This window comes from Colletotrichum costaricense, assembly GCF_030867565.1.
Source record: "Colletotrichum costaricense strain IMI 309622 chromosome Unknown Scaffold_17.1, whole genome shotgun sequence".
NCBI lineage: Eukaryota > Fungi > Ascomycota > Sordariomycetes > Glomerellales > Glomerellaceae > Colletotrichum > Colletotrichum costaricense.
This window is the reverse complement of record NW_026848246.1, coordinates 853,650-877,846: the sequence shown is the minus strand read 5'-3', so window position 1 is coordinate 877,846 and position 24,197 is coordinate 853,650. Positions and strand designations below refer to the sequence as shown.

Here is a 24,197-nt window from a genome sequence, read left to right as displayed (position 1 = left end):
CGGACCCCGAGAAATCCACCCCGCCGACTCTTGAGGAGACTACCCCGAGAACTGAGCCACCGCAACCCACCATAATCTTAACCAAACAATTGATGGAATCGCGCATAGTAGGTTCCTCTCCGCAACACAAGTTTGAAAGATGTTGATGTATTATAATTTGATTGCCTTTGCGGCGTTGTAAAGGAGGGAGAAAAGCAACTGCAAAACGCCCGACTCCGTGTGACCTGGCAGCAATCGGCGCCTATCAAGCTACCCTTTCCTGCGTACAATCATATTCTCCTGCCACCTCTTTTCCACGATGATGCCGTTGATGATGCCCTAGCAATGCAAACCGCCGATCCTCCTCTAAATGCTAGACTGAGACCGGGTACTATGTCTACTCCTGGCCCGCGAGGACAAACTCGGGCGCATTCTCAAAGCCGACAACGGTTACAGGCTGAAGCTGAGCAAGCTTCACCAGCTTCTCGCGGGCTGCCTCGTTGAGCTTGACCACACCATTCTTCTCCTCGCGAGGGCGCACCTCGATCCCAGTGGGGTAAAGGTGCTCAATCTCGACATCCTCGCCGAGCTCAAAGAGCTCAGACTTCTCACGGAAGCACCAAGGACGGCCGTCTCTCATGACCAAGTCGTGCGTGTCGCGGACGTCCTTGGCGTGCAGAGAACGGTACCCGCCGTCTAGGGAGACGGCGATGGAGCTGTGCCAGGGGGTACGAGGGAAGCCGTCGGGGTTGTGCTTCTCGACCAGCAGCGGCATGGAGAGCTTGACGGCGCCGCTGGAGGGGTGGATGGAGAGGCGGACGTGGTCGGGGCAGGTGGCGAGGATGATCTTGGTGAAGGACTCGGCGCGCATCATCATCTTCATGGCGACCTCCTTGACAACCTTGCGGTACTTGTGACCCGAGGTGGCGTGGGCCGCGACGGGACTGTTGCGAAGATCCGTCTCGAGGAAGCGGATGAAGCCGCGGTAGGTCATGAGCGTGTCGTTGTCCGTCTCCATGAGGGCGCGGACGTCCTTGTCCGGGTCGCCGAATTGAGCCTCAAGGGTCTTGCGGCTCTCGTCGACAAGCTCCATGTACTTTTCCTTGGTGAGGGGCTCGTTCTCGTTGGTGAGGCCGAGGAAGTCCATGACGCGGAGGAGCTTGATGCCGTCGTAGCCCTTTTGCGCTGCCATGTCCATGAGAGTGGCGCCGTACTCCCAGGTCTCGTCGTCTGAGATGCCGACGACGTCTAATCGGCGAGTTAGATATCGGACACACAAGTATAGCTATCCAGGAAGGAAAGGGCTTACCGTTGAAGACCAAACCATCAGTGGCAATGTGAACCTCGGCACCATGGGTGTAGACCTTGCCAATCTCAACGCAGAGGTCGTTGAGTCTTGCAAGGGCCAGGTCCTCTCCTAGATCAGGGAGAACACCCGTCACCTTGTCGGTGCGGTTGATGCTCTTCCATGGGAAGGCAGGGATGATCATCTTGACTGACTCTCCCTTCTTGACGTACTCCTCAACACGACCGTGGAACATCTTGCGTCCAAGCCACTCGTGGTTCTCCTGGCCCTCGGGGATGATGTGTCTTCCGAATGCTTGGAGAACGTCCAGAATCTTGTGAGCGACTTGCTCAGAAGACTGCTCGAGGGGAGGTGTGGGAAGTGTCTCTGTGATGGTAGGGGCATCTATATCCAGGGTGTTAGTTGGATGGCTCTCGAAGCAACAATGATGGATGTAGCTCACCTCCTTCAACGACATCGTCGATGACAGCATCGATGCTGGCATTTCTCAAAGGGCTATGGAAAGCACTGAAGGGACTTTTCGTTGCGCTGACAGGGCTCCTCAACGTCTGTTCAGGAGGCTGCAGGTCGACGGGGTCAATGGGAGAACCGATTTCAAGGTCGGAGAACTCGACACGCATCTGCCTGAGAGGGCTGAGGGGGCTTCTTAAGTCTGAGACACTGAGGGGAGAGATGGAGCTGAGGGGGCTCTTGAGCTCCGAGCCAAGACTCGGGCGTCTGTAGGTCGGAGCACGGAGCTGGAGAACCGGTCTCGCCATGAGTTTTCCGGTGGAGGCTGCCGGCTTCTTGGCGTCCGTGGGAGACACGGGGACGGGGTCTGCTGCGGAGATGGCCATTTTGATGATTTGCTTAGGTATGGGAGAAGGAATTGAGGAGAGATAGGGAAAGCGAATACCGGAAGACGATGGCAATGAACTTAAGAAGGAAGAAAGGAAATGTTGTTTGATCGTATTAGAGGAAGAGGATGATCTGGGTTGTAGATAATCGATATCAACCATGGCTGGTCTTGGAGATTCTTCTTATACTTGAGATTCACTTTAACCTGGAATAGGTAGGGACCTCCTCAGAGAATGCCATCTGGATATCTCGTAGTATTCCGCATGCATTCAGGACGCTACTCGGAAACTTTCCCATTGTCGAAGCCCGGGCTTGAATCGCAGTGCACCGTGGCGTCTAGGCTGAGCTACCACAAGCCAAGGCTGGAGTCTGGCCATGGATATGCATCGTTACATGGGAGTGGCCGTGTCTGCATGCACCTGCAGAGCGGCCGAGGGTACGCGTTGCCCTTCTCAATGGTCTAACTACCTTTACCTGACTTGACTCAAAATAAGCACACCTGATGGTCCCAGGCTGGAGGCAAAAGGCATTGTCTTACCTCGTGTCGGCGATGAGACTAGGTCAACACCGGCTATACCGGCATGATGGGCACGAGTCCTTAGCTTTACCCACTGCTCGCGCGTGCGTCCCCTGATTTTCATGATTGCCAAGAGCAGATGGGAACTTGGTGGTATCCATGAATCTTGTGGAGGCCCTCCCACGTTTGGAGGCTTTCGGAACGTAACACAACCTAGCCCTAACCGTGTCGTTTGGCTGAAGAGGCTTGACTTGGCTGTCGGCTACTAGTCCCAGAGCAGGTCAGCCAATGGATTGACACGTCTGGATTAGTCCTGGCCTAAGTGCTCGAGCTAAGCCCATCCGATTTTAGGTTCGGGAAGCTGGGAAAATGATCCATCACCAAATGTGTCTTGAGCTTGTTGGTTCGCCCGTCGCATTCCGGTCATCTCTGTTGTGTGTCCTATTCAGCCAGGCTGAGCTGGTATCGCCGGCGCCGTGAGCGAGGCGCTGATCTGGTAAACTCAATTACATGCCGTATCCGGAGACTTTGGGTAGCTATTTTCGATTTGCCGTAAAAGAACCAATGGCTCGGTATAGCATTCTGCGTCTTGAGCATCTCGATTTCCTTTTGTCGACATGATAACCCCTCGTTTTCTGTTCTAGTTGATCCACAATCGAAAGTTTGGCATTCATTCCTCGAATTGCTTCCCATTCTTCGGTAACTTTACTGAACCAACTAGCTTCAAGTTGCTCACATTTCGGGTCGCCATGATGGAGAAAGATCTCCCAACTCTGCCCATCGTCCAAAGCGTGCCATACGATGAGCACCATCAACTGGCACCTTCCGAGCACCACGCCCACACCACAAACTACAACCACAACCAAGTAATCATGTCCAACAACGACGAGCATCATATCCGACCCCAAAGCCAGAGCCTTTCCGAAGGCCAACAACGATCACTACAGGCAGACGAAGAAAAGGCTGAACTAGTTCCTCCCGTTCTTGACGGGCCAGACGGTGGTTTCCAAGGCTGGCTCCAAGTCCTCGTCGCATTTCTGCTCGTATTAGACGGCTTCGGTTTCATCACTGCCTTTGGTGTTTTCCAGGCCTCATACGTCAAAATTTTACCGGACAGTTCAACCTCCGACATCTCATGGATCGGTTCGATGCAAATATTCCTCCTTTTCCTCCTAGGAACCCTGAGTGGCAGACTCATCGACGCCGGCCACTTCAGAATTACCTTGATCACCGGCATCGTCTTCCAAGTCGGAGGCATCTTTGGAGCCTCATTCTCCAGCAAATACTGGCACTTTTTGCTGTCACAAGGCATAGCCACGGGTATCGGCAACGGTATGCACTTCACCGCGCTCGTCTGGCTGGTCTCGCAATACTTCACGAAGAGGCGGGGTCTAGCGCTCGGGATCAGCTCCTGCGGTGCTCCCATCGGTGCCGTCATCTTTACCATCATCGCTCGTGAGATGATCCCAAGAACGGGAATCCAGTGGACGCTTCGCACTATGGGTTTCTTGGTTCTTGCTGACAGCATCGTCATCTACCTCATTGCGCGACCTAAAGCTGCGACCCGCAAGGGTGGTCCCTTGCTCGAACTGTCAGCCTTCAAGGAACTGCCGTACCTCTTATTCACCGTTGGCATGTTCTTCGCCTTGTTGGGCGTCTACTTCGCATATTATTATGTACGTATCTTCACGGATTGTCTCTTGCCATTTTCATCAGAAATGATAGACTAACATCTTCCTCACCAGGTCCCCCTTTTCAGTCGCAACAAGCTCAACCTCGATGACAGCGGAGCCTTGACTGTCCTCATCGTCATGTCGGCCGTGGGCATAATTGGTCGACTTGTGCCCCCATACCTCGCTGACAAGAGCATCAAACCTCTCAGAACACTCGTTATATCACTGCTTTTGAGTAGCCTCAACGTCTTTGCCTGGATCGCCGTGAGCTCCATGGCTGGACTCTACGCCTGGGTCATTGCATACGCCTTCACCGCCAACGCAGTGCAGACGCTCTTCACGGCATCGATGGGCGAGGTCACGTCGGACATGTCAAAGCTCGGGGTACGCATCGGCATGGTCTTCACCATTGTCAGTTTTGCTTGTCTCGCTGGTCCACCCATTGGCGGAAGTCTTGTTGGGCTGAATCACGGCGATTTCCTCTATGCGCAACTATTTGCTGGCGCTTCCATGCTGCTGGGTGGCCTTTTGGTTGCACTTGCGAAGATAAAGCAGGTTGGACAGAAAGACTTTTGGCGGATTTAAGACTCTCGTTCACCTTCCTTTTCATCTTTCTTCAAGGATACCATATTTTTATCTGATGCAACTGCGCTTGCTGTAGCAAAAGCACGGGATGGCGTTTCCCAGTCTCGGGGGGGGGGGGGGGGATTGGCGTAGGGCGTTTGATTCTGGATTAGATTATTGGGGGCAAGGGTGAGAATTCGAAGTATACAATATTGCCAAAGAATGAAATATCACTTGCCACCATATCTGTTGGCGAACTCCCGCATCGAATCCATGGCATCAGAATCTTCCGACGGGCTTCCCTCACATCGCGTTCATGTTATTCACGGCTCATAGCAAAGCCCTCCATCCAAGACCGGAAATTGCGGCACATTCTTGGCAATCTTGGAAGCTTCCCCCTCACCGGATATCAGGCAGAGAAGCTCGCACTCTAGAGCTATCGTGGCTTACCCAGAATTCGGGCCAGAGGGTCTTTGAAGCCGTTTCGAGCTTGGCGCCAATCGGCTAGTTGCTATGGCGTCTTTGAGTAAACCGCCCTATTCGCTGAAGAGAATCGGAAAGTAGAAATTCATCTGAATGACACTTGACAGCCCTTTGCTGAAATCGATGTAGGATGCAAGCGGCTTGACATCTTTGGCTAGATCAGTTTAAGCGAGCCAGCCTTTAGCTCGTACCTTAAATCCTTTGTCAAAGTGGCTATTCCTATTCGACGGAAGCCGCTGCGAGCCCAGTCAGTCGACTCACTCAACTTGATCTAGCCAGCCTAGCTCGTTCCACAGCCCTAGAACCAGCAGTGCGGTGCCACGCTTCGCCGAACGTGACACAGAGCTAATAAGTTTCCGAGACCAGAAATAAAACAATCAGGTGGCGTACTCGAGAACATCTTAGCACACTTGCCACAGCAAGGGGTATCACTCAATGGCACCAATGAATTATCAGGCAAATTGCAGGTCGGCAGCAAACAAGCACAGCAGCAGACCCTGGCTCTATGCGATGAGTACCTTAGTATCAAACCAAGCAACCTTTGCAAACAAGTTGTCTACAAGTATGCCGGCAGATCCGTGCTTTAGCGGCATGGCAACCATGTATGTCAGGTATTGTGGCGTTGGCCGCGTGCGGCAACTCCTCAATTGCTGGCATTTCAGCTTCAAGCCACATGCAGCTCGACGTCTTGCCCAGTCGTTCAACGCTCAGCCCAACCCGACGGGAAAGCCACGAGCGTGCCACCTCGGAAGCACCGTAAGACCCTGGGATCCCGACATTCTATTTTCTCTCTGTCCTTGGCGTAAGTCTGGGGGCAAACTAACCCTATGCGCCGGGATCACGAATGTCGCCGGCCGGCTAGGCAGGTAAACGAATTCCGTGAGGGCCTTCTCAAATAAATGAAATGCACAGTCAGATGGCAGTGTTTTCAGTTCTGATGCATTAGTTATAAGTCGTACGCAGACGTCTGGGTCGCACTTTTCGGTCCGTTTGACTGTCACTTCAACCCTTCCATCACTGCCTTTGCCTTTGGTTTCGACAACAAGATGAAGCCTTCAGTATCAGCGGCCTTGAGGTATTTCAAATCTTCTCACGCGAGCCTATTCTTCGTCAGCGCTAACATACTCCAAGCTTGTGTGGCCTCCTTTCGGGTATCTCACAGACAGTGCATGCCTTGTCTGGGACTGCGGCGAGTATCTCCACAACTACGCCAACCCCAACCTGTTTGCCCCGATATTTGGGAGCCAAATCGAGCGAGAAGAAAGCTAGCCCACCGTGGGGTAACCGCACATGCGAATCTGATCCTGAGAATGTGCCTGACACTGGCGTCGTGCGAAAATACGAGTGGACGATACAACGGGCTGTCCTAGCACCTGATGGATTTGGTACGTTACATCAACCCTTAGCCTCACCATCAGATGATCTCTATTTCGATCGAGCAAGGCAGATCGCATTTTTCGCCTACCCCTAGCCAGTAACTGATCATAGTCATTGCCTACAGAACAAACACTTCTCACTGTCAATGGCCAGTTCCCTGGGCCTCTCGTTGAGGCGAACTGGGGGGATATTGTCGAGATCACCGTCCACAACAACATCACGGGTCCGGAGGAAGGCACAGCGATGCATTGGCATGGGTGAGTCCATAATAAATCACGTCCCCACAGCCGTTGGCTACTTTATGCTAACGTTCTTACAAGCATACACCAGCAAGGGACTGGACTCATGGATGGAGTCAGCGGTATCACGCAATGTCCCATTGTACCTGGTGGGAGTTTCACCTATCGTTGGAAAGCCAGCACGTATGGATCGACATGGTACCATGGCCACCATGCGCTGCAGTATGGCGGAGGTCTGTGGGGTCCTATGGTTATCTACGGCCCTTCTCACGTCGAATACGATCTCGACTTGGGCCCCGTCACACTCTCCGACTACTATCACTACCCTTACGAGAAGATTGCCTCTGATGCCATATCAACCAGTAATGATACCAGCGTCTACGCCCCTCAATCAAATAACCAGTTGATCAACGGAATGAATCACTTCAACTGCTCACTTGCTCCCGCGAATACGACTTGCAAGAGCAATGCTCCACGCGCATCCTTGAGATTCAAGTCTGGCAAAGTTCATAAGCTCCGGTTGATCAACACAAGTGTCGAGGCTATGCAAATCTTTTCCATAGACGGCCACAAGATCATTGTGACCACAATGGACTTCGTGCCTGTAGAGCCTTACGAAGTGGAGTACATCATCCTCGGTGTCGGCATGAGAGCTGAAGTTCTTGTCAAGGGTAATGGAGACCCGAAGCGGTCTTACTACATGCGCTCAAGAATTCAGTGTGCCGCCACCAAAGTTAACGAGACACTGGGCACTATCTACTATGACGAGACGCCCACCACGGTCGTTCCAGCCACCAAAACTGTTGCGCCTCTGCCAAGCTTCACTGCAACATGCGGTGATGTAAGTGCTACTTATTTTGATCTCCCTTCCAACTAGCTCGTCATGCTAATTCAACCTGCCTTGGTAGCCTGATCTTCACTTGAAGAAGCCAATTTACAAGAAGCGTGTCCCTAAGCCTGATCTTACACTTCTCTACGACATCGACTTCAGATCAAACGCTAGCGGCAATCATCAGTGGCTGATGAACAATGTGACATTCAAAGCCGACTGGAGCCGCCCGTTGTACATCGAGGCAGTAGATGGTCACGCCGAGTATCTTAAGGATCCCCAGCACATCTTGGCCACGATTCCTGACGATGTCCGCCATGTTCGTGTTGTGCTGAACAACCATTTCTCCGTCCATCCGATGCACATTCATGGCGGTGACTTCCAGATCCTGAGCGAATCGGATGGGTTCTACAACGGCACTCTGAAGTATCCCAAGAACCCGGCCCGCGCCGACACGGAACTTCTCCGGCGTAACGGAAATCTTGTTGTGCAGTTTGAAGCAAAGAATCCAGGAATCTGGAGCTTCCATTGCCATACTGCGTGGCACGCTAGCGTTGGTCTCTACATCAACTTTTTGGTCAAGCCAAAGACAGTCCGACAAAGCAAGATCCCTGATGATGTTCGCGAGGTTTGCGCGGCCTGGGATGACTACGTACAATTACACGGCGAGAATGCTCTACCTTTCGATAGTGGGCTTCGATAAAAAGTGGATATGTAGCTGACAGATTGTTCCGTGATTGATTTGCCTTTGGGAGCGTCACTTGACGTGGACATAGTGGAATTTGCATAGCGGGGAGTTCAATTGATTTCTTCAGATTTTAAACTAATTAAGTATCTAATATAATCACTTCAATCATGGACAAAGAATGACACTTCTACACCCAGGCGGTTTCTTCGACTAAAGTACCTTATATTACACCAAATAAGAGCGTGCCCAGGCTCAAATGTAGGTAAAAAAGCTTTATACCGTCCACCATATGACGAAAAACACGACGTATCATCCCATTTAGAACAGCCGGACTTGCTAAACTTCTGTAGATGGTAAAGCTTGGCACTCGATGCTATGCAAGTTCTTGTCCCAACAACCTTCTAGTACGCAGTTACATCCTATGTTCGCCGTTTCGAAAGCTGGAATGCTGCAAGAAGAGACCTTAAGGTCCCTTCAACAAATATATTCCATGTTCTCGTTCCTGAACGGCGATTTATTCATCAGCTCTTGTGCTTCGGGATCCCCACACTGTCGCCTTGACCAGAAACCACCGGAAAGCCAGAGAGTCGCATCAAGGGACCGCTTTCTCAGGGTTGTAGGTGCGACCCCACAACTTTTAGTAGCGTCCCAAATGTTAGAAGCTACTCCTGCGGCATAATGATGCCCGCTTGTCTGTTGGATGACGAAGCCTATGACCGCAATGGGGCAATAGATAGCCATCTGCACGACCGCGACTGGCACAAACAACACACAGCCAGCCATCCATAAGAGCATGATGATTGACTGTATAATCGAGAGAAGGAGCCAGAAGACAAGTCGCGGTTTCGGTCTGGTTGGACATTGAGGTTGTGGTGTGATGCTATCTTCACGCATGTCGATAGCCGCCGTCATGAAGGACACCGCCAACACGACTGCAGAGAACACGGTGGCCATCATCACCAAGTGGTTGACTAAGGCTTGCAGATGAGGATCCATGGCTTTGTTCAAAGTTGAGAAGAAGTTGTCGAAGAAATCGGATTGTGTTGAAAACTTGATCGTGATGGTTACACAAGATCGCGGTTGGCCAAGGGCTGATTTATTCAGAGCAAAGTGGAGACTGCGAGAGCGGAATGCAAATGAACACTTGAGATAGCCAGAACAATATCGTCATGCCAACAAGGTGGTCTACCCGTATTGAGAGCCGGTCGCTGCGGTACTTGCTAGTACAAATTCCTCCCGATGAACCTTAATAAATAGGTAGAAATCACGCTGCAATCCAGGATCCAGACCGCCGGATTTTCATTCCACTTTGAATGATTTAATTACTGTTAATAGGTCAAACCGAGACGGCTATGGTGTGCTATGCACAAGACTTCTAGCTTAAGCACCCTCCGCTTTCATGGTTTGGGTGGCCTCAACTAGGAAGTCTTTGAAGGGACATACAATTGAATACGAGAAACTAGTGTCTTTCGCATCAGAGCGACTAAAGATTTGCCCACGGCTTGTATTCCTCCTCACACATGAGTTTTTGGAACTGGCGTCGCCTGATGCCAACGTTTCCACCATCAAACAAGGGGAAAACAGCAGCATCTGCCAGAAGGCGCGAGAAGCCAGCGCTTTCAGCGTACGAGGTCCTGGTCTTTCGTAAGCATGCATTTAAGTACTGAGTCCAAGACCGAAAGTCAACTTACATGCCAACCACTTGCATGCAGTCCCAGACGCAGGTGACTGCTGAATCACTGCTGTAGATTTTGGCTGTAAGGCAGGACTCGAAGCGAGATTTCGCATCTCCTGGACCGTTGTCCAAGCTGTCGAGTGCTTTCCATACGAGCATTCGGGAAGTATCGATCTTTATTTTCGCACCGATGAGCAGGTCTGCAGGACTCTGTCTTTGGATAATGGGCATGGATCCGCCGCGATGGTCGTTCTTTGCGAATTGGAGTGCCTTTTCGAAAGCGGCGCGCATGGTACCGACTGCCATGGCCCCAACAAGAGCTCCGGAGATGCCAAAGGCTTGTTCGATGTATGGTCCGGCCTTGCCGGGGGCAAAAAGAACGTGATCAGCTGGCACTTTGAAGTTGGTGTATCGGGTGTGAGGACCAGTGACAGCAATGTGCCCGAAGAGCTCAGGTTCGCTGAGGAGTTGAAATGCCTCTGGGGTGTTTTGAGCCACAATCTCTCGAGTCACCATAAGTACCATCAAATTGTCTGCAGGGTTGACGCCGGACTTCTCTGAGAGGCTGTCCTCAGAATACCGTGCGCACAGGCACGTAAGTTCTGCTCCTTTGCCGTCCCAGCCGGCACTATTTGTGGTCCATAGCTATTGCAAAATTAGACTTAGCTCGACCGAACTATACAGATGTCTTACCTTTTCGCCATTGACAATGTAAAAATCGCCCTCTTTCCTAGCAGTTACCCCAAGACCCTTCCCTCCTTGTTCAAGGTGATTCGCAGTTCCACCTGGTTCGGAATGAGCCAGACTTGCCAGGGGATCACCTTCACCGGAGAGGAAAGGCTTCAAGAACCTCTCCTGCTGCTCGGATGTGCCGCCAAGAACCAGAGGTAACAATCCCAAAGCACTGCCGACTAGGTGGATCACAATGCTGGACTCGACTGCATAAAGCTCCTCCAGAAGGAAGGCAGTCTCCAAGAGGGTATCTGCGTCACCGCCTGCGGCCTTGGGGATAAAGGCCTTGAGTAATCCCTCTTTTATTAACTTGCCGTAGTAGGGCCGAGTTGCTCGGAACCGCGTGAGTTGGTCAGAGTGCTTAGAGTAGTCTGCATAGGCGTGTGTCAGGACTTCTTTTGCAACCTTGGCTCCTTTGGCGCGCAAAGCCTTTTGGTCTTCGGTTAGATTGAATTGGACCATTTTAAGCGTAAATCGATCCTACGACTTGGTCAGCTTCTTATCACTCTCGAAATAAGAACGGAGAGCTACTTGCAGTAATCAATAGACAAGGTATTGTTTCCTGGAGTTTGACTTCCGGTAGTGATGATGCGTTGGAGTAAATATCTCCCTTAGACTTTGAGGCAGCTGGCTCTTATATATCGTAAACATTTCTCCTCACAGATCCTGCACTGATTAGGCCTATCGAAGACAGAAGAACGCTCGAGCTGATGCTTCCCATCTAGAACACCAAAACTCCAACAAGTGCCATCTTTCGAGGCATCCCTATCTTCAGCTCTCCATCGCCGATCAATCGGACTAACCAACATTCTCACTTCCGCGGAAGTGCCAAATTTCAGCAGGGTTGTTCTATCGTTTTACTGACGTTGGAATTGGCCTCCTAGAGACGTGTATCGCGGTTGGGCATTACCCGCTCGGTGAGTCTGAGGTGTGGCTTTTGCGGCTAAGCATTACCCGGTAATGCCAACCACTCGGAGCGGCAACGCTTATCCACACGGCGTATCTAAGTTGATTTTCCCCGCATTCTGTTGATATTGAATCTACCGGAATTCACGGGATTGATCTATATCAGATAAACCTCGTCATCACAGCCCCTATCATTGGCCGTGGCGTTAGGAGCAAAGGACACGGTAGTATGGTCACATGGTGGGAATTGGCGTGGATTGGTCCCGTCGATCTCTACATGACGGCTTCAGAATGACTTACACCTAGAAGCTAATTACATAGCCAACACCACATCGAGACAACGACCTGTGAATTCGCTAGGGAGGTGCAGCATGACAGAACTGCCTGCTCAGCTACTATTGAACATCAGCGGGGTGCTGGGCTAGTTCCAGTATTACCGCATGACAAGAAGGGTTCATATGCACAAAGTAAAAAAAATTGGCCGTCCCAATTCATGAGGTAAATAGTAGGTTGGGGTAATTATCAATAGCTCGAGATACTCCCATGATTCTAGGGACCGGCAATGCAGTATTAAAGGAGGCAGAAATGCACGTTGCACTGATGATGATTGTGATTTTGATCCGGATGATTTAGACGATCTGATTCCAATGAGTGGATGAGGTAGTCTCGTATGCCATCACCTTTGCAATTGAGACTCGCAGTTTTTGGAAATGGAAGGAGAACCTCAAGATCCTCCACTGTAATACTAGGGATGCTGACTGTAAGACAACATGCACAAAATGAGGCTCAATTACTCACTCAGCAAGGGCCGTCCTTGACGCTAGGACCACTGTAGTTCTGGCAAGGGGTTTTGGCATCGGTGCAGACGTTTACTAGAGTGGCCTTGTCACCATTGGCCTTGGTGATTCCAGCAACCTCACCTCCATTACGGGCAGTCACGCCCTCAATGTAAACTTCACGGGCGCACTTCTCGCACTATTATCATGCGGTGAGCTTTTTGCTAAACTCTTACGAGGCGGGAGGAGGGATGGCTCACTGTTCCGCAAGAGCGATAGACTTTGCCGTAATCATTTGCATAGAAGTTGATGATCTTTTCTGAAAATTAGTCAACGGCGGATGTGCATGGGTACGTGGCAACTCACGTTCACACGACCACACCCATTATGCTGGATGATCTTGTCGGCTGCATGGTAGGCTCCTCCTCCAACAATCCAGGTAACGTCACCAGCTTTGTCATTCTTCTGAAGGATTTATGTGGCTTAGAAGTTCAGAACGTTCAAAGGCTTAAGGTAGAAGACTCACGATAGAGATGGCGTCCTCGCAAACATCTTCGAACCAGACAAATTCGATGTTGCACCCCCCTCCCAAGCAGTACACGCCCTCCCCGGCCGTCTTTCCAATGATGACATTTCGCAGAGTGGCACCCTTCTGCAAAACGAAGGCCGTGTCTTTCTCACCTAAGGTTGGTACACAATTGTAAGTACGATTACGGATGCTACAACGTAAGGCAGGAAGTCTGAGTTAAAAGGAGGATTTTCTCAACCATACCTCCTTCCACCTGCTCTCTGCATGAGGTGGGGCTTCTATCATACTTGGCCCAACCGCCGTCAAACACCTCGCCAGACTTGACATAGATGGGAGCAGAAATTTGTTTGTTGGAAGTGGGCTTGGGCAAACCACCCTCATAACCCAAGCATGCCAAAGTCATGGGAAGGGCCCCGAGCAAGGCGCCGGTGAGGACTCCGATCTTGCTGAGCATTGCTCTAAGTAATGTTGAATGAAGCTAACGAGAAAATCTCGAAGATATAGGAATCCTGGATTGGGATGTAGCACTCTCGTCCCCATGATGATTGCGGCAGGGACATTTTATAAAGAATTTCGGTACAGAAAACGTTTAGTCTCGACGCCTAGCAAGGGAGCTTCATGAGGGGGCCCGCATCGAGCAATGTGGCGTGCCTCAGGTAAGAATGATCCACACGTGTTGTATGAATGCTTGGTTCATTAATATACAATGACTTTGAGTCGCGGAAAATCTTCATGGCTGACAGAGTTCTTGGATGATCTCCAGAGCTTCCTTTTTCGAAGCCTTGGGACACGAAATTCACCGTAGTTGGCGCAGAAATTGGGTCCGAACTGAAAACAACTCTTTCCCTTGGCTTTCTGACACTGGGTGCTCACTGATAGTCCCACCAATTGAAGGAGACGAACTATGAGACAGCATGATAGACACGCCCGCTCGATGGTCTACGACCCGCGTTTGCTTCCATTCTGGGATCTAATACGGCCAATTCATGGAATCAAAGTAGCTAGAAGTGGCTATGGCACATAGTATTTAATCAATGTTTAGAGAAAATACTTTAACTGGAAGCGGCTTCACGAATTTGATGTCGAGCATGCAAATTCCCGAGTGAAGATGGGAAAATACAACACTCATTCACCTCTAATCTGGCTGAGGTGGCAGTTCTTTGAGTCAGCCAAATACTCTACACGAGGATGATGATGGAGCTTTGCGTACTCTGCACTCAAATTTCGGCTCACAAACACGAACCGTAATGTGGTATTCCCATTGAGTCTATCGAACTGTGATACAAGTCGTCTACTAGGTTCACGAGTAGAATTATGGCTGGAGATGTCGCGCAGACACCAGGAGCGCACCCTATAGTTAAGAAAGACCAACCGCGTGACAAGTATTCGGATTAAAAACTAGCTGAAATGCCTGAAATTGAGAATGCCAATTGCTTGGCTTGACTTTGAAAGGTAGCCAAGGCGGATTAGATGACAGGGGTGAAGCCGAATTCCGCCTTGGGGTAGCAACACTGTCGAGGGTCTGGAGAGGTAAATTCCTTCAGCATTACGAAGAAATAGATCATATGCCGTTCCGTCCGCGATGGGAAAACCATGGCATCTTGGCTGCATCGCAACGTGGAAACCTGAAATGTCCAGGGTCAAGGCGGATTGAGCGACACTCATCACCTAGATGGTTACCACAAGAAAAGAAGGTGAATTACTATTGTCACTGGGAGACTCGAAATCAACTGACTAGGGAGATATCGATACTTGAACTAATTGAAACTGATCTAGATACTTCGCGTTCATACCTTAAGACAAGACGACTTCATACTGGAAGGTGACATGTCTGTAAGATCTGCCTTTAGAAGATCTTCGATTGCCAATGTCGAAGTGAATCTCATCGTGCCCTTTTTAGACTCTTGACATGATATAGGTGCACCACAACGGATTGTATATGTGTCGGAAAGACTTGTTTCCTGAGTATTGTCAGCCTAGCGCCATATACACCGTCGGAGAAGATCGTTCTACTTACCTCGATCACCTGGAGTTTGGCTCGCCGCTTTGACTTTCGATTGCCTTCTCTGAGCCCTTAATCTTCGGCATTGGAGCTTTTGCAGACGTTGGTGCCTCCCACTCGTCTCCGATGAGCCACATACTATAGGCCTCCCAATACTGGAGGACATAAAGGCAAGGATAGAAGGCGATATCCAAGATGTCGACCACATTTGCGGTTTTGCTGCAAGCAAAAGGACCACAGACGGGTTCGACGCAAGCTCTGAAGAGAAAGCCAGGGATAATAGCAGCAATTGCCAGACAAAGGACCACAATGCTGTAGGCCAGTATCGGCGGCGTTAGGACGAGAAGTCCAAAGAATATCAGGCAACAGGCGGCGGCGAACTCAGAAATTGAGAGCTTATTGTTTTCTGGTCGAGATTCCTGATCATTTAAGACAGTCGCATGAGCAACAAATGCAATCCACAAGACCGAGGTCAGTATTGCAAAGCTTCCGATGGCAATGAAGGCTATTTCTCTAGAAGTATACATGGCGACTACCTCTTTCTGAGCGGTGTTGAAGTACAGCTGAACTTAAGTCTTCTTGGTCTGATGAAATTTGAGTGCGAGCACCGCAAAAATGGCCTTACGCTTCTAGAGTGATTCGAGGCAATGCCGTGGAAGAGTTTCAAGTGAATAGATATCGAGGTCAAAGCCAGTTGAATAGAATCTAGACATGTATAAGTTTAGATTAATGTGTCTCCGTTGAATGCATCTGTTTTCGGGTACGTATGTCCGGTACCTTGATCGACAAGCACAAGCCTGACGTCTGAGCTTCAAAATAAGGTATGTTCACTAGGCCACCTTGATAGCCTCCTTTCCAGGCGGTCAAAAGCACTGGGAGACCTCAGTTGACAATAGTTACCTTAGGCTGAGTCCCATGACGTTGCAAATCTCCTACATAAACTGAAGAGTAGGATACAGAGAAATGAGACTTGCTCTTCCGCGAGAAAATTCGATCAAATGACATGTCTCAAAGGTGAGAAACACGCGTTTTGACATCAAACAATCGAATTTTCAATGCACATTCACCAGCCTATCCAAATGACTCAACCAAACAACTTAAACAAGTCTAGTGACTCGGCAAACGTTGCCCCTTGGCTTGGAAGAGCTGGAGCCTTGATATTCAGGGTAAACATCAACGTTGCAATAACAACACGGCATTGCGAGCCATTGGATATGGAGTCGCACTCGAAAGGCCGAGCACGCACCCCGTTGGGCCATCGGGCATTACAATCTTTTGGCCAGAAGCGCAGTGACTCGAAAGCATCAAGTATAGGTTGTAGAAGCTTACATCCAGTAACCATCTTTCCAGAGTTCCTTGCTATATCCCTCGGTCAATCGTTCGTCCTCGCCGTACTTTTCCTGCCAGCCGACGAATCCGCGATCGAGAACGTATACTGTCTGGGGCTCCGCAGATGCCGAGTCTCCCGCCGAGTCAGTAGCAGTAGTATTAGAGGCGAGATTCTGATCACGCTCTCGGAGATATCGAAGGGCAGCACTGGGTCCGCGTTGCTGCGACAGAGCGCAGTGGAATACGACCGTCTTCTTGCCTTCGAGGCGGCGCATGAGGGTGGGCATTGTGGCATCGAGACTTCTGGAGGGCATGTTTATACAGCCTTTTATATGACCGCCGAGGTAGTCTACGAAAATAATACAGGTTAGCAGTGTAACCAAGCGGTTAAATCAGTTGAGGTCAAGGAAAAGGCTAACCATCCTCGCGAACGTCCACGACGGCCACAGACGAAGTGCCTGCAGCCTGTTCTGCCAAGAGTAGCGCGGAGAGTTTGGCAGCACTGATGCGCTGGAGAGTTCCAATCGTCGCCATTGTTCGTGGTCGGCGAAGAAACCTCGAGAAAATGGAAAGGCGTCTTCCGGCGAGGCGCGAGAAATAGCAGAGTGACGTCGGAACTTTCTTGAAGTTAATCGCGACAGCTTTGAGTTTTGGTGGGGAGCTTCGATGCGCGCGCGGGGCAAGTATCCGTAAGGTCAGTATCCCTGTAGGTTGTTGCGCAGCTATGGTGGGGTTCCTTAAGCCGGCCAATCCATTGTGATTACATAATGTTCGTTCTTGCTGCTCCTTGCGCATGGCGTTCCATCAATTTCAAGCTCAACTTCTACTGAAAACGTAGGGTACTTCGACATTGGCCACGCTTGCGACGTTAATGGAGATTAGGACATCCTGCTTCATTGAAAACGCCCAATCAACCTCAAGTCAGTCGCTTCAGTGCTCAAACCCATACCGAGGTCCAGAGCCCAGGCCAGCAGCTTTTCTACAATGATATGTGACGCATCTTCGGTCTCTCGGACAGTTTAGCAAGACGACTTCTCTCAACACCTGATAACATCGACGATTTATACAATGCCATGATACTTAGCGATATGTTAGCCAGATATGGCTTTCGACAAGCAAAACAAGGACTGCGTAGTAAGTGGGCAGGCTTTACCTCTTAAGGCGATGATCTGCCGTGTGGTCCACCGGCTTTCTCCTCGTGCTGGCCCATCTTGCTCGGTTTCGGATCTCTCAATGATTGATACAGAGCATCTGAGAACCAATTGTTCCAACGAAAGATTGCAGATGCCCCAAATGAGGGATGAAATGCATGGTACGACGATCAACCAAGTTGTTGCCCGGGACTTGGTTCCCCGGCCCACCTGCCATCTCGGCCTCGGCGCTTGTTTGGAACGCCGCCTCCGATCCAGAATCATTATGGACTAAGCGACGCCCCGAAATTCTAGGCCAGAAACGTTCTTCTGTGCTACAAGCCAAGTGAGAATTCAGACACGAAAGCATTTGAACCTGAGTTTACAAGGCTATCATCATAATATTTTCTTTCCTGTGCCGGTACGTAACGTTCTGCTACGGCAATCCTCTGCTGGGTCGACCTCTTCACGTCTTGTTTTCACGCTGCATGCCAAGGTTTATCGCAGTCAAAATCATGGCGGAATAAACTTAAATACAGTTTACAAGTAATGTTACTCAGATGAAGTCGGAAAATGGCTGCATTCGATATAATTCTAGAACTAACTCGGAGCGGGCGCCCCCCATTAAACGGCATCTTTCCAAATAGACCTCGCCACATCTCTGACAAGGACAAGCTTTTTCCACATTCTGTCCTCAGTAGTTACGCCTTGGTTGATACTGAAGCTAGCAAAGCCGCACTGAGGGCTCACAGCGAGTGAGTCTGCTAGAACTTCCGAGACGTCCCGTCTTTGCGCCTTTGCCATGACTTCAGCAGCCTCATAAACCCTCTTGATCAATGCCTCCTTGTTCTCAAGGTCTGCAACCTTTGTCGACACGAGGCCAAGAACTACATTCTTCCCTTGTGGAACAAATCTCAACGGATCAAAGTGTCCAGACACTCGAGGATCATCAAACTCTAGGTAGAACGTGTGGTAGTTGAGTTTGGGGAAAACCTTGGCGGCAATCCTTTCGTAAGATCCTTTGGCGAAAGAAGGCTGGCCAGGCATGTTGCCGCGACAAAGATGTATGCCCACATGCAAGTCAGGTGGTAAATCCCTCAAGACCTGGTTGTGTGCCCAAATGTAGAGGTCCAACAGGGCCTCAGGGTCGATGCCATCACCCCTCAGACCCTCCCTGAAGCCCTTTGTGACGAAGAAAGTCAAATTTGGATCGTCAACCTGTATAGATCTGAGACCTGCATCATAAAGAGCTTGAATCTCTGAACGAAATGCTGCCGCGAGGTCGAGGAAATAGTCCTTGTCAGAAGCGTAAACGCCAAGGGCAAACGCTGTGCCGTTTGCAAGGTACATGTGTTGCCAGGAGATGGACGGTATGGACATCTTACAGTCCTTCCAGCGTTCTTGAGGGACTGCCTTCTTGATCATCTCCCAGGCAGGAAGGTAAGCCGAATCTGTGAACATGATCTTTCCCGTGGCGGGCACAGCGGAGAAGTGATTGTATCCCATCTTAGCAAGTCCGATAAAGGTAGGCAGGTTGGGTCGGAAGTCTTGGGGAATCCTGAGATCGTCTCTGACTGTCATTCCCTGAAGATTCTCAAACAAGCCGCTGAAGAAGATGGTTCTTTCATATTCGCCAGAGGTGATGGGCCTGACTCCGAGCTTCAGCTGCTCCTGAACGGCGTACTTGATTGAAGCAGATGTGGCAGCAGCCTGGTCTTCAGATAACTTGCTGTCATAGAAGCCCAGGGAACCCCTCTCCTCAAGCAGGAAGGCGGGCCGAATGAGTGAGCCGATCTGGTCAGCTCGGAAGAGGGGAGTCATGTTAACAGTGTCGATGATATTGAGGTCAAGATTTTCAGCCTTGAATCTCTGCCAATCTGCTGGACCGAACACATCTTAAATACGTTTCTTGTATACCCCAGACCATGTCACCTCTTGAGGGCTACAGTCCACACTGTGGAGAAGGGTGATATTCTTCTGGGCATGTGGGCACGGGTGATCCATTTCGACAAGGAAGAAAGGGCCGCTGAAGAAGATAAGCAAGTTTTCTACCTTGGTACTCTTTCGACCATTGGCCCAATGATCCAGGCAGGAAACAACCACGGATGAGGCAATATTGCCGGGGAGCATTCCTGTTCTGATGACTGAGTAGCAAACATGTTTGCTTAATGACATGCGTATTGAACCAACGGCAGTTAATGCGCGGAACAACCCTGCCGAAGTGCTTCATCTTTCCCAAAGAGGAATCTCACCTGTCAGATTTGTGTTGGTCTACTTTGGCAGCATTATATTGGAAGTCTTACTATTAATCCTACTCGGCGCTAGGAAGAATTCTTTCTGGTTATATCTTTCGTCTCACTCTACCAAAGTCCCATTTGATCCTCTAGATCTGACATCCTCCATAGTCATTCAAGGGTGCGACTGAGATTGGTTGAGATTAGGCTTGAGTACGAAAGTCTGCATTCAGGCACCACGCTGCAGAGCGGCCCATAATATGCAAGACTCAATCTCTCGCCTAACCCCGTTTATACATGTTCGAAGCACATTAGGTAGACTACCATCCTCCACAGAATGAAGAAACAAAATGCTTGCTCGGCGAGGCCTAGATTTTGAACAGACAGTTGGCTTCACGCTTCTTGTCTAGAGTCTAGATCAAAAAGGGCGGAATTCGAAACTGATGTTAGTCATCTAGCCAAAGGGAAAATAGAAGAAAGGAGCACTGCAACTTGAACGAACCTAATAGAAGCTTAGTTTCAAACAAGAGTTTGAATATTCTAAGCAGCAAAAGGTCTTCGGTCTCATACCTTACGAGATCGTTGTATCTACGTCTGTTTGATTAGTCAATCGTGAATCTGATCCGCTCAAAGTATTGCATGCTGATTATCGGATTTCTCGCGTGATCTTCAGAGGCCAAAGGTATTATTCGTATCCAAGGGTCTTGAGGTATATAATATTACTGTGAAATAAAGAAAAACTTCATGCATTTATTGATCAAGTATCTCGTGTACGTTGCTGGAGAAGGTTATCGCACTATTTGCCTACCCAGGCAGTTTTTCCCACTTCATGCCTACAACCCCGATGATGGAGATGACCGCGACAGCCATCGGCACAGTAAAAGTCTCTTTGAGAGCTTTGTTGTATGCTTCAATGACAATCGGGAGTAGATCCTTCGAAATCATATCTTTGAGATTCGTGGCCCCCATATCCGCAATAGTTTGTCCATCAAGTCCTCCTGTACCATGCAGATGCTTTGTTAAGCCATTAGCAAAGACGGTGTTCGCAACAGACATCAAGATAGCCGGCCCAAGGTTCTGGAACAAAGTGACGGCGGCAGTACCAGCAGGTATATCAGGAAGCGCGAGGGTTGATTGGACACCCATCATCGGCTGCTGGGATCCCAGCCCAATGCCCACACCGGCGATGACGGGGAAAGTGACCCATTTACTTGGGCCAGTATCGAGCTCGAAAGTCGTCATCAAGCCAAGACCGATTGACCCCAACACGGTCGCTACGAGCATGAAAGGGTTGTACCACCCTGTGTAAGTGACCAGGTAGCCGGCGGTTAGAGCGGCGAGAACTTCTCCGCCAACATAGGGAACGAGCTTGATCCCGGATTCTCTGGCAGACTCTCCCTTGATAGCCTGGAACCAAATTGGCAGCCATATATCGGCTGTGTAGTAGGCTGCATCGATACATGCAGCGTAGAAACAAGCGAATGCGATATTCCGCATTTTCATGAGACGAGGAGGCAATGCGGCGTTGTCTCCTTTCCAGATTTCAACACCAATAAAACTGATGAGCAGAATACCAAAGGCAACCAACAATCCAATCATCGGAGCGCTGTTCCAAGCGAACTGGGATCCACCCCACTGCAAGGCTAATAATAGGCAGATCATGCAAGCAAAGAATATTGAGAGCCCGAGAATGTCAAACTCCATGAGCTTCTGCTTGAGAGTCCGGGGTTGTCCTTGGTCGGGTTGCTGCGGTGGTCGAAAGCAGAAGAAGATCAATGCCAACGTCGCAACTCCGATGGGTATGCTGACGTAGAACGCCCATCGCCAGGAGAGATGGCTGTCCGTCAACGCCCCCGAAATGAGGGGCCCGATGATGCCGCCGACACCTGAGAATGCGCCAAGAAATCCAGTGTAGACAGCACGTTGACGAATGGGTACACTGTGTGCGAGAACCACCCAGGCGCCGATAATGATGCCACTGCAACCAATCCCAGTGATGGCTCGTCCGACAATGAAAGCAATCGAGTTGGGGGCGCTTCCGCAGACAGCCAGCCCGATTTCTCTAAATGCGATGGCCACCATAAAGGTCCACTTGAGAGAAAAGAGTTCAAAGCATTTTCCGTAGACCAGTTGGAATGAGCAAAGCTTAATAGTATTTGTTAGTGAGAATGATGCGATTCATGGAAGTTTGGGTCTTACACTGAGCATGTAGGCAGAGCCATACCATCCAACATGTTGCAGGGAGTTAAACTGGTTCGTGATAGCCGGAATAGCGGTAGCAATGAGTGTCATGTCAAGGAAGACCAAGAAAACAGCCATGGCCAGTCCGAAAATGATCAAAACCAGCCTGAGGCCTTTGGGATACTCGACGACTGCATCATCGGTCTCGTCTGCGTTGGCTGCTTCTTCGGCCTCTAAACTAGGCTTCTCGACAGTCGAAAGTACATTGTTTATTTTATCATCAAGGATGATTTCTCGTTCTCCGGCAATAGAAGCGCGGTTCGAGCTGCTAGAGGTTGACGGAAGGGAATCTTTCGCGCCCATCTGAATCATTGCCGGCTTCTCTGATTGTAGTGGCGCCATGGTGAGACATATGAATAGACTCAAGATTCTAAGAGAACCATTCTGGGTTTCTTGAGTATATGTATAGAAAAATGCTTGAGGGTACGAGGCGAAGTTTGCAGGAAAATCGCGTCGGGAGCAACTACAGCCGAGTATCAAGCCGTCAGACATTCCTAAACGAGAGAGAACACATTTCCGCTTCCACTCTACGAACCACAACGAGGTGGCAACTTTCCACTGAGAGCCTGAGAGCTGACTGAAGCAGACTTAATGCTCATGCCCATGGATCCTACACAAAAGGCTGCAACGCCCAGCATCCCGGCTAACGGGAATGCCAGCCCGCAGAAAGTACGCGGATTAGCAAGGCGTCCTCGATGATCTAGACCTGTAACTTGGACGAACCGGAGGGGCCAATCCATCAGCAACGATGCTCCATCGCCCCCATCGGCCGAGCATCCTGGATCCAGACATGCCCGACAGACAAAGGATTGGTATGCCTCCGGATAGACACCGGGGAAGTTTGGTTTCCAAGGGAAGCGCCTATTGCGGAATCTTAGGGCGAAACGTAGCAGTTCCAAGGCCTGAGGATAGCCTTGGGTCTGTGAACTCCTCTGTGTTGTCATTGGGTTGACATGGGTTGCACAACTCTTAGCGTCAATCCTTGCGGCACAATATTCGTTCAGCCCATTTAGATACGAAGAGATACTCTCAGTCAGACGTTCACCCTAGACAGAAAGATACCGGAAAAGGAAGCTGCTTACCAGCGGTCTCATCCTTCAACCGGGTCCATTGAGAACGTTTGAAAACCTGCACATCCGAGTGCATCCATCACCTTGATGAGGGAATTGCTTTTTCAATTGATTGGTAGGATCGGACTTCCGAATCACATAAGTGTGGCCAGTCTTCACCTTCCGGAGAAGGCATAGCCTCGTAAAGTATGAGTCTCGTCTCCATATAATCATTTCGGTTGACAGATCCCATCTGGTTTCGCGGCTAATTCCAGAATTGATAAGCAGTGAGAAAGGGACTGAAACGTCCACAAAATCAGAGAACCAATCCCGCTTCCTAGCCTAGACAAACATTCAAAGAAGCACATGCCCCACTCTTGAACTGCGTGTTGCAGCTGCAATCGATCACTGCCGACATGGTAAGGCTGCATTGCCGTCTCATCTGAGCTTCAAAGTGAGCCTTGCCGACTTCAAGTTTGATAACTTGTTTTGGTGACTAATAGTCCCGGCCGGTGAGCTTAGCTATGCATTGTGTTTGTTCAACCTAAGCAAATACCAGATAATTGCAAAGATGATAAATTCTGTCTCACAGGGTTGACTTTTACTTCCTGTTCCGTGACTAGCCTCTCTCGTACGCTAGCCTGTCGTCAATACATATCTCGCCCGAGGAATATGGCTAGATTGGCGCGGATGGATCAGCATCCTAACCGTCCCCTGAAACAGGATAGAGGTTGTACACATTCGAGGAAAAAAGTTCCTGTCATCTGTGCCCGATGGTCTCGATTGGTCTCCAAATTTTCAGTATCCTCTTTGTGTCACGAAACCTTCATATGGCGTGGGTCCGAATCCCAGACTGCGGTGTTCCGGCCATCACGAATTCACGAAGCTGACGAATCGCCTACAGTCTGACCTCATTTCATGTGGTTAGCTTTGTGACTATATCAAATCCGGTGAGACTGTCGCCTACTTACCAAGATTTGTAGAGAGTATCAGGAAGGAATCTTGAAGGATGTGACGAAGCTTGTCCTGCAATAGGACGGAGGTGAGGCAACCACTTTCCCAACACCCCAAGGCGCTGGGCGTTGGGCGTATGTGGCCAGGC

The 24,197-nt window shown here is 50.0% G+C and overlaps 10 protein-coding genes across 10 annotated transcripts; 2 read left to right on the top strand and 8 right to left on the bottom strand.

Annotated features, from left to right (window-relative positions):
• Positions 1-376: 376 nt before the first annotated feature.
• CCOS01_13490 (pyoverdine/dityrosine biosynthesis protein) lies at positions 377-2,121 on the bottom strand (the record flags this gene model as incomplete). The annotated part of the gene is made up of 3 exons (XM_060461636.1): positions 377-1,227; positions 1,289-1,669; positions 1,728-2,121. 3 exons carry the CDS (start codon positions 2,119-2,121, stop codon positions 377-379), a joined length of 1,626 nt encoding a protein of 541 aa, XP_060308064.1.
• A 1,270-nt stretch (positions 2,122-3,391) lies between these two features.
• Positions 3,392-4,897, top strand: CCOS01_13489 (major facilitator superfamily transporter; the record flags this gene model as incomplete). The annotated part of the gene is made up of 2 exons (XM_060461635.1): positions 3,392-4,315; positions 4,385-4,897. 2 exons carry the CDS (start codon positions 3,392-3,394, stop codon positions 4,895-4,897), a joined length of 1,437 nt encoding a protein of 478 aa, XP_060308063.1.
• Positions 4,898-6,032: 1,135 nt separating this feature from the next.
• CCOS01_13488 (multicopper oxidase) lies at positions 6,033-8,507 on the top strand (the record flags this gene model as incomplete). Its single annotated transcript, XM_060461634.1, has 6 exons — positions 6,033-6,115; positions 6,306-6,434; positions 6,614-6,744; positions 6,861-6,993; positions 7,057-7,816; positions 7,884-8,507. 6 exons carry the CDS (start codon positions 6,033-6,035, stop codon positions 8,505-8,507), a joined length of 1,860 nt encoding a protein of 619 aa, XP_060308062.1.
• Positions 8,508-8,966: 459 nt separating this feature from the next.
• CCOS01_13487 (uncharacterized protein) lies at positions 8,967-9,488 on the bottom strand (the record flags this gene model as incomplete). Its single annotated transcript, XM_060461633.1, has 1 exon — positions 8,967-9,488. One exon carries the CDS (start codon positions 9,486-9,488, stop codon positions 8,967-8,969), a length of 522 nt encoding a protein of 173 aa, XP_060308061.1.
• A 487-nt stretch (positions 9,489-9,975) lies between these two features.
• On the bottom strand, positions 9,976-11,361 carry CCOS01_13486 (uncharacterized protein; the record flags this gene model as incomplete). The annotated part of the gene is made up of 3 exons (XM_060461632.1): positions 9,976-10,126; positions 10,184-10,812; positions 10,861-11,361. 3 exons carry the CDS (start codon positions 11,359-11,361, stop codon positions 9,976-9,978), a joined length of 1,281 nt encoding a protein of 426 aa, XP_060308060.1.
• Positions 11,362-12,603: 1,242 nt separating this feature from the next.
• CCOS01_13485 (polysaccharide lyase family 3) lies at positions 12,604-13,564 on the bottom strand (the record flags this gene model as incomplete). The annotated part of the gene is made up of 5 exons (XM_060461631.1): positions 12,604-12,780; positions 12,842-12,895; positions 12,948-13,046; positions 13,108-13,262; positions 13,354-13,564. 5 exons carry the CDS (start codon positions 13,562-13,564, stop codon positions 12,604-12,606), a joined length of 696 nt encoding a protein of 231 aa, XP_060308059.1.
• Positions 13,565-15,132: 1,568 nt separating this feature from the next.
• On the bottom strand, positions 15,133-15,639 carry CCOS01_13484 (uncharacterized protein; the record flags this gene model as incomplete). The annotated part of the gene is made up of 1 exon (XM_060461630.1): positions 15,133-15,639. The coding sequence occupies one exon, from the start codon at positions 15,637-15,639 to the stop codon at positions 15,133-15,135; it is 507 nt and encodes a 168-aa protein (XP_060308058.1).
• Positions 15,640-16,437: 798 nt separating this feature from the next.
• On the bottom strand, positions 16,438-16,975 carry CCOS01_13483 (uncharacterized protein; the record flags this gene model as incomplete). The annotated part of the gene is made up of 2 exons (XM_060461629.1): positions 16,438-16,790; positions 16,861-16,975. 2 exons carry the CDS (start codon positions 16,973-16,975, stop codon positions 16,438-16,440), a joined length of 468 nt encoding a protein of 155 aa, XP_060308057.1.
• Positions 16,976-18,195: 1,220 nt separating this feature from the next.
• Positions 18,196-19,392, bottom strand: CCOS01_13482 (uncharacterized protein; the record flags this gene model as incomplete). Its single annotated transcript, XM_060461628.1, has 1 exon — positions 18,196-19,392. The coding sequence occupies one exon, from the start codon at positions 19,390-19,392 to the stop codon at positions 18,196-18,198; it is 1,197 nt and encodes a 398-aa protein (XP_060308056.1).
• Positions 19,393-20,609: 1,217 nt separating this feature from the next.
• Positions 20,610-22,388, bottom strand: CCOS01_13481 (MFS transporter; the record flags this gene model as incomplete). Its single annotated transcript, XM_060461627.1, has 2 exons — positions 20,610-21,950; positions 22,005-22,388. The coding sequence occupies 2 exons, from the start codon at positions 22,386-22,388 to the stop codon at positions 20,610-20,612; spliced, it is 1,725 nt and encodes a 574-aa protein (XP_060308055.1).
• Between the last annotated feature and the right edge of the window lie 1,809 nt (positions 22,389-24,197).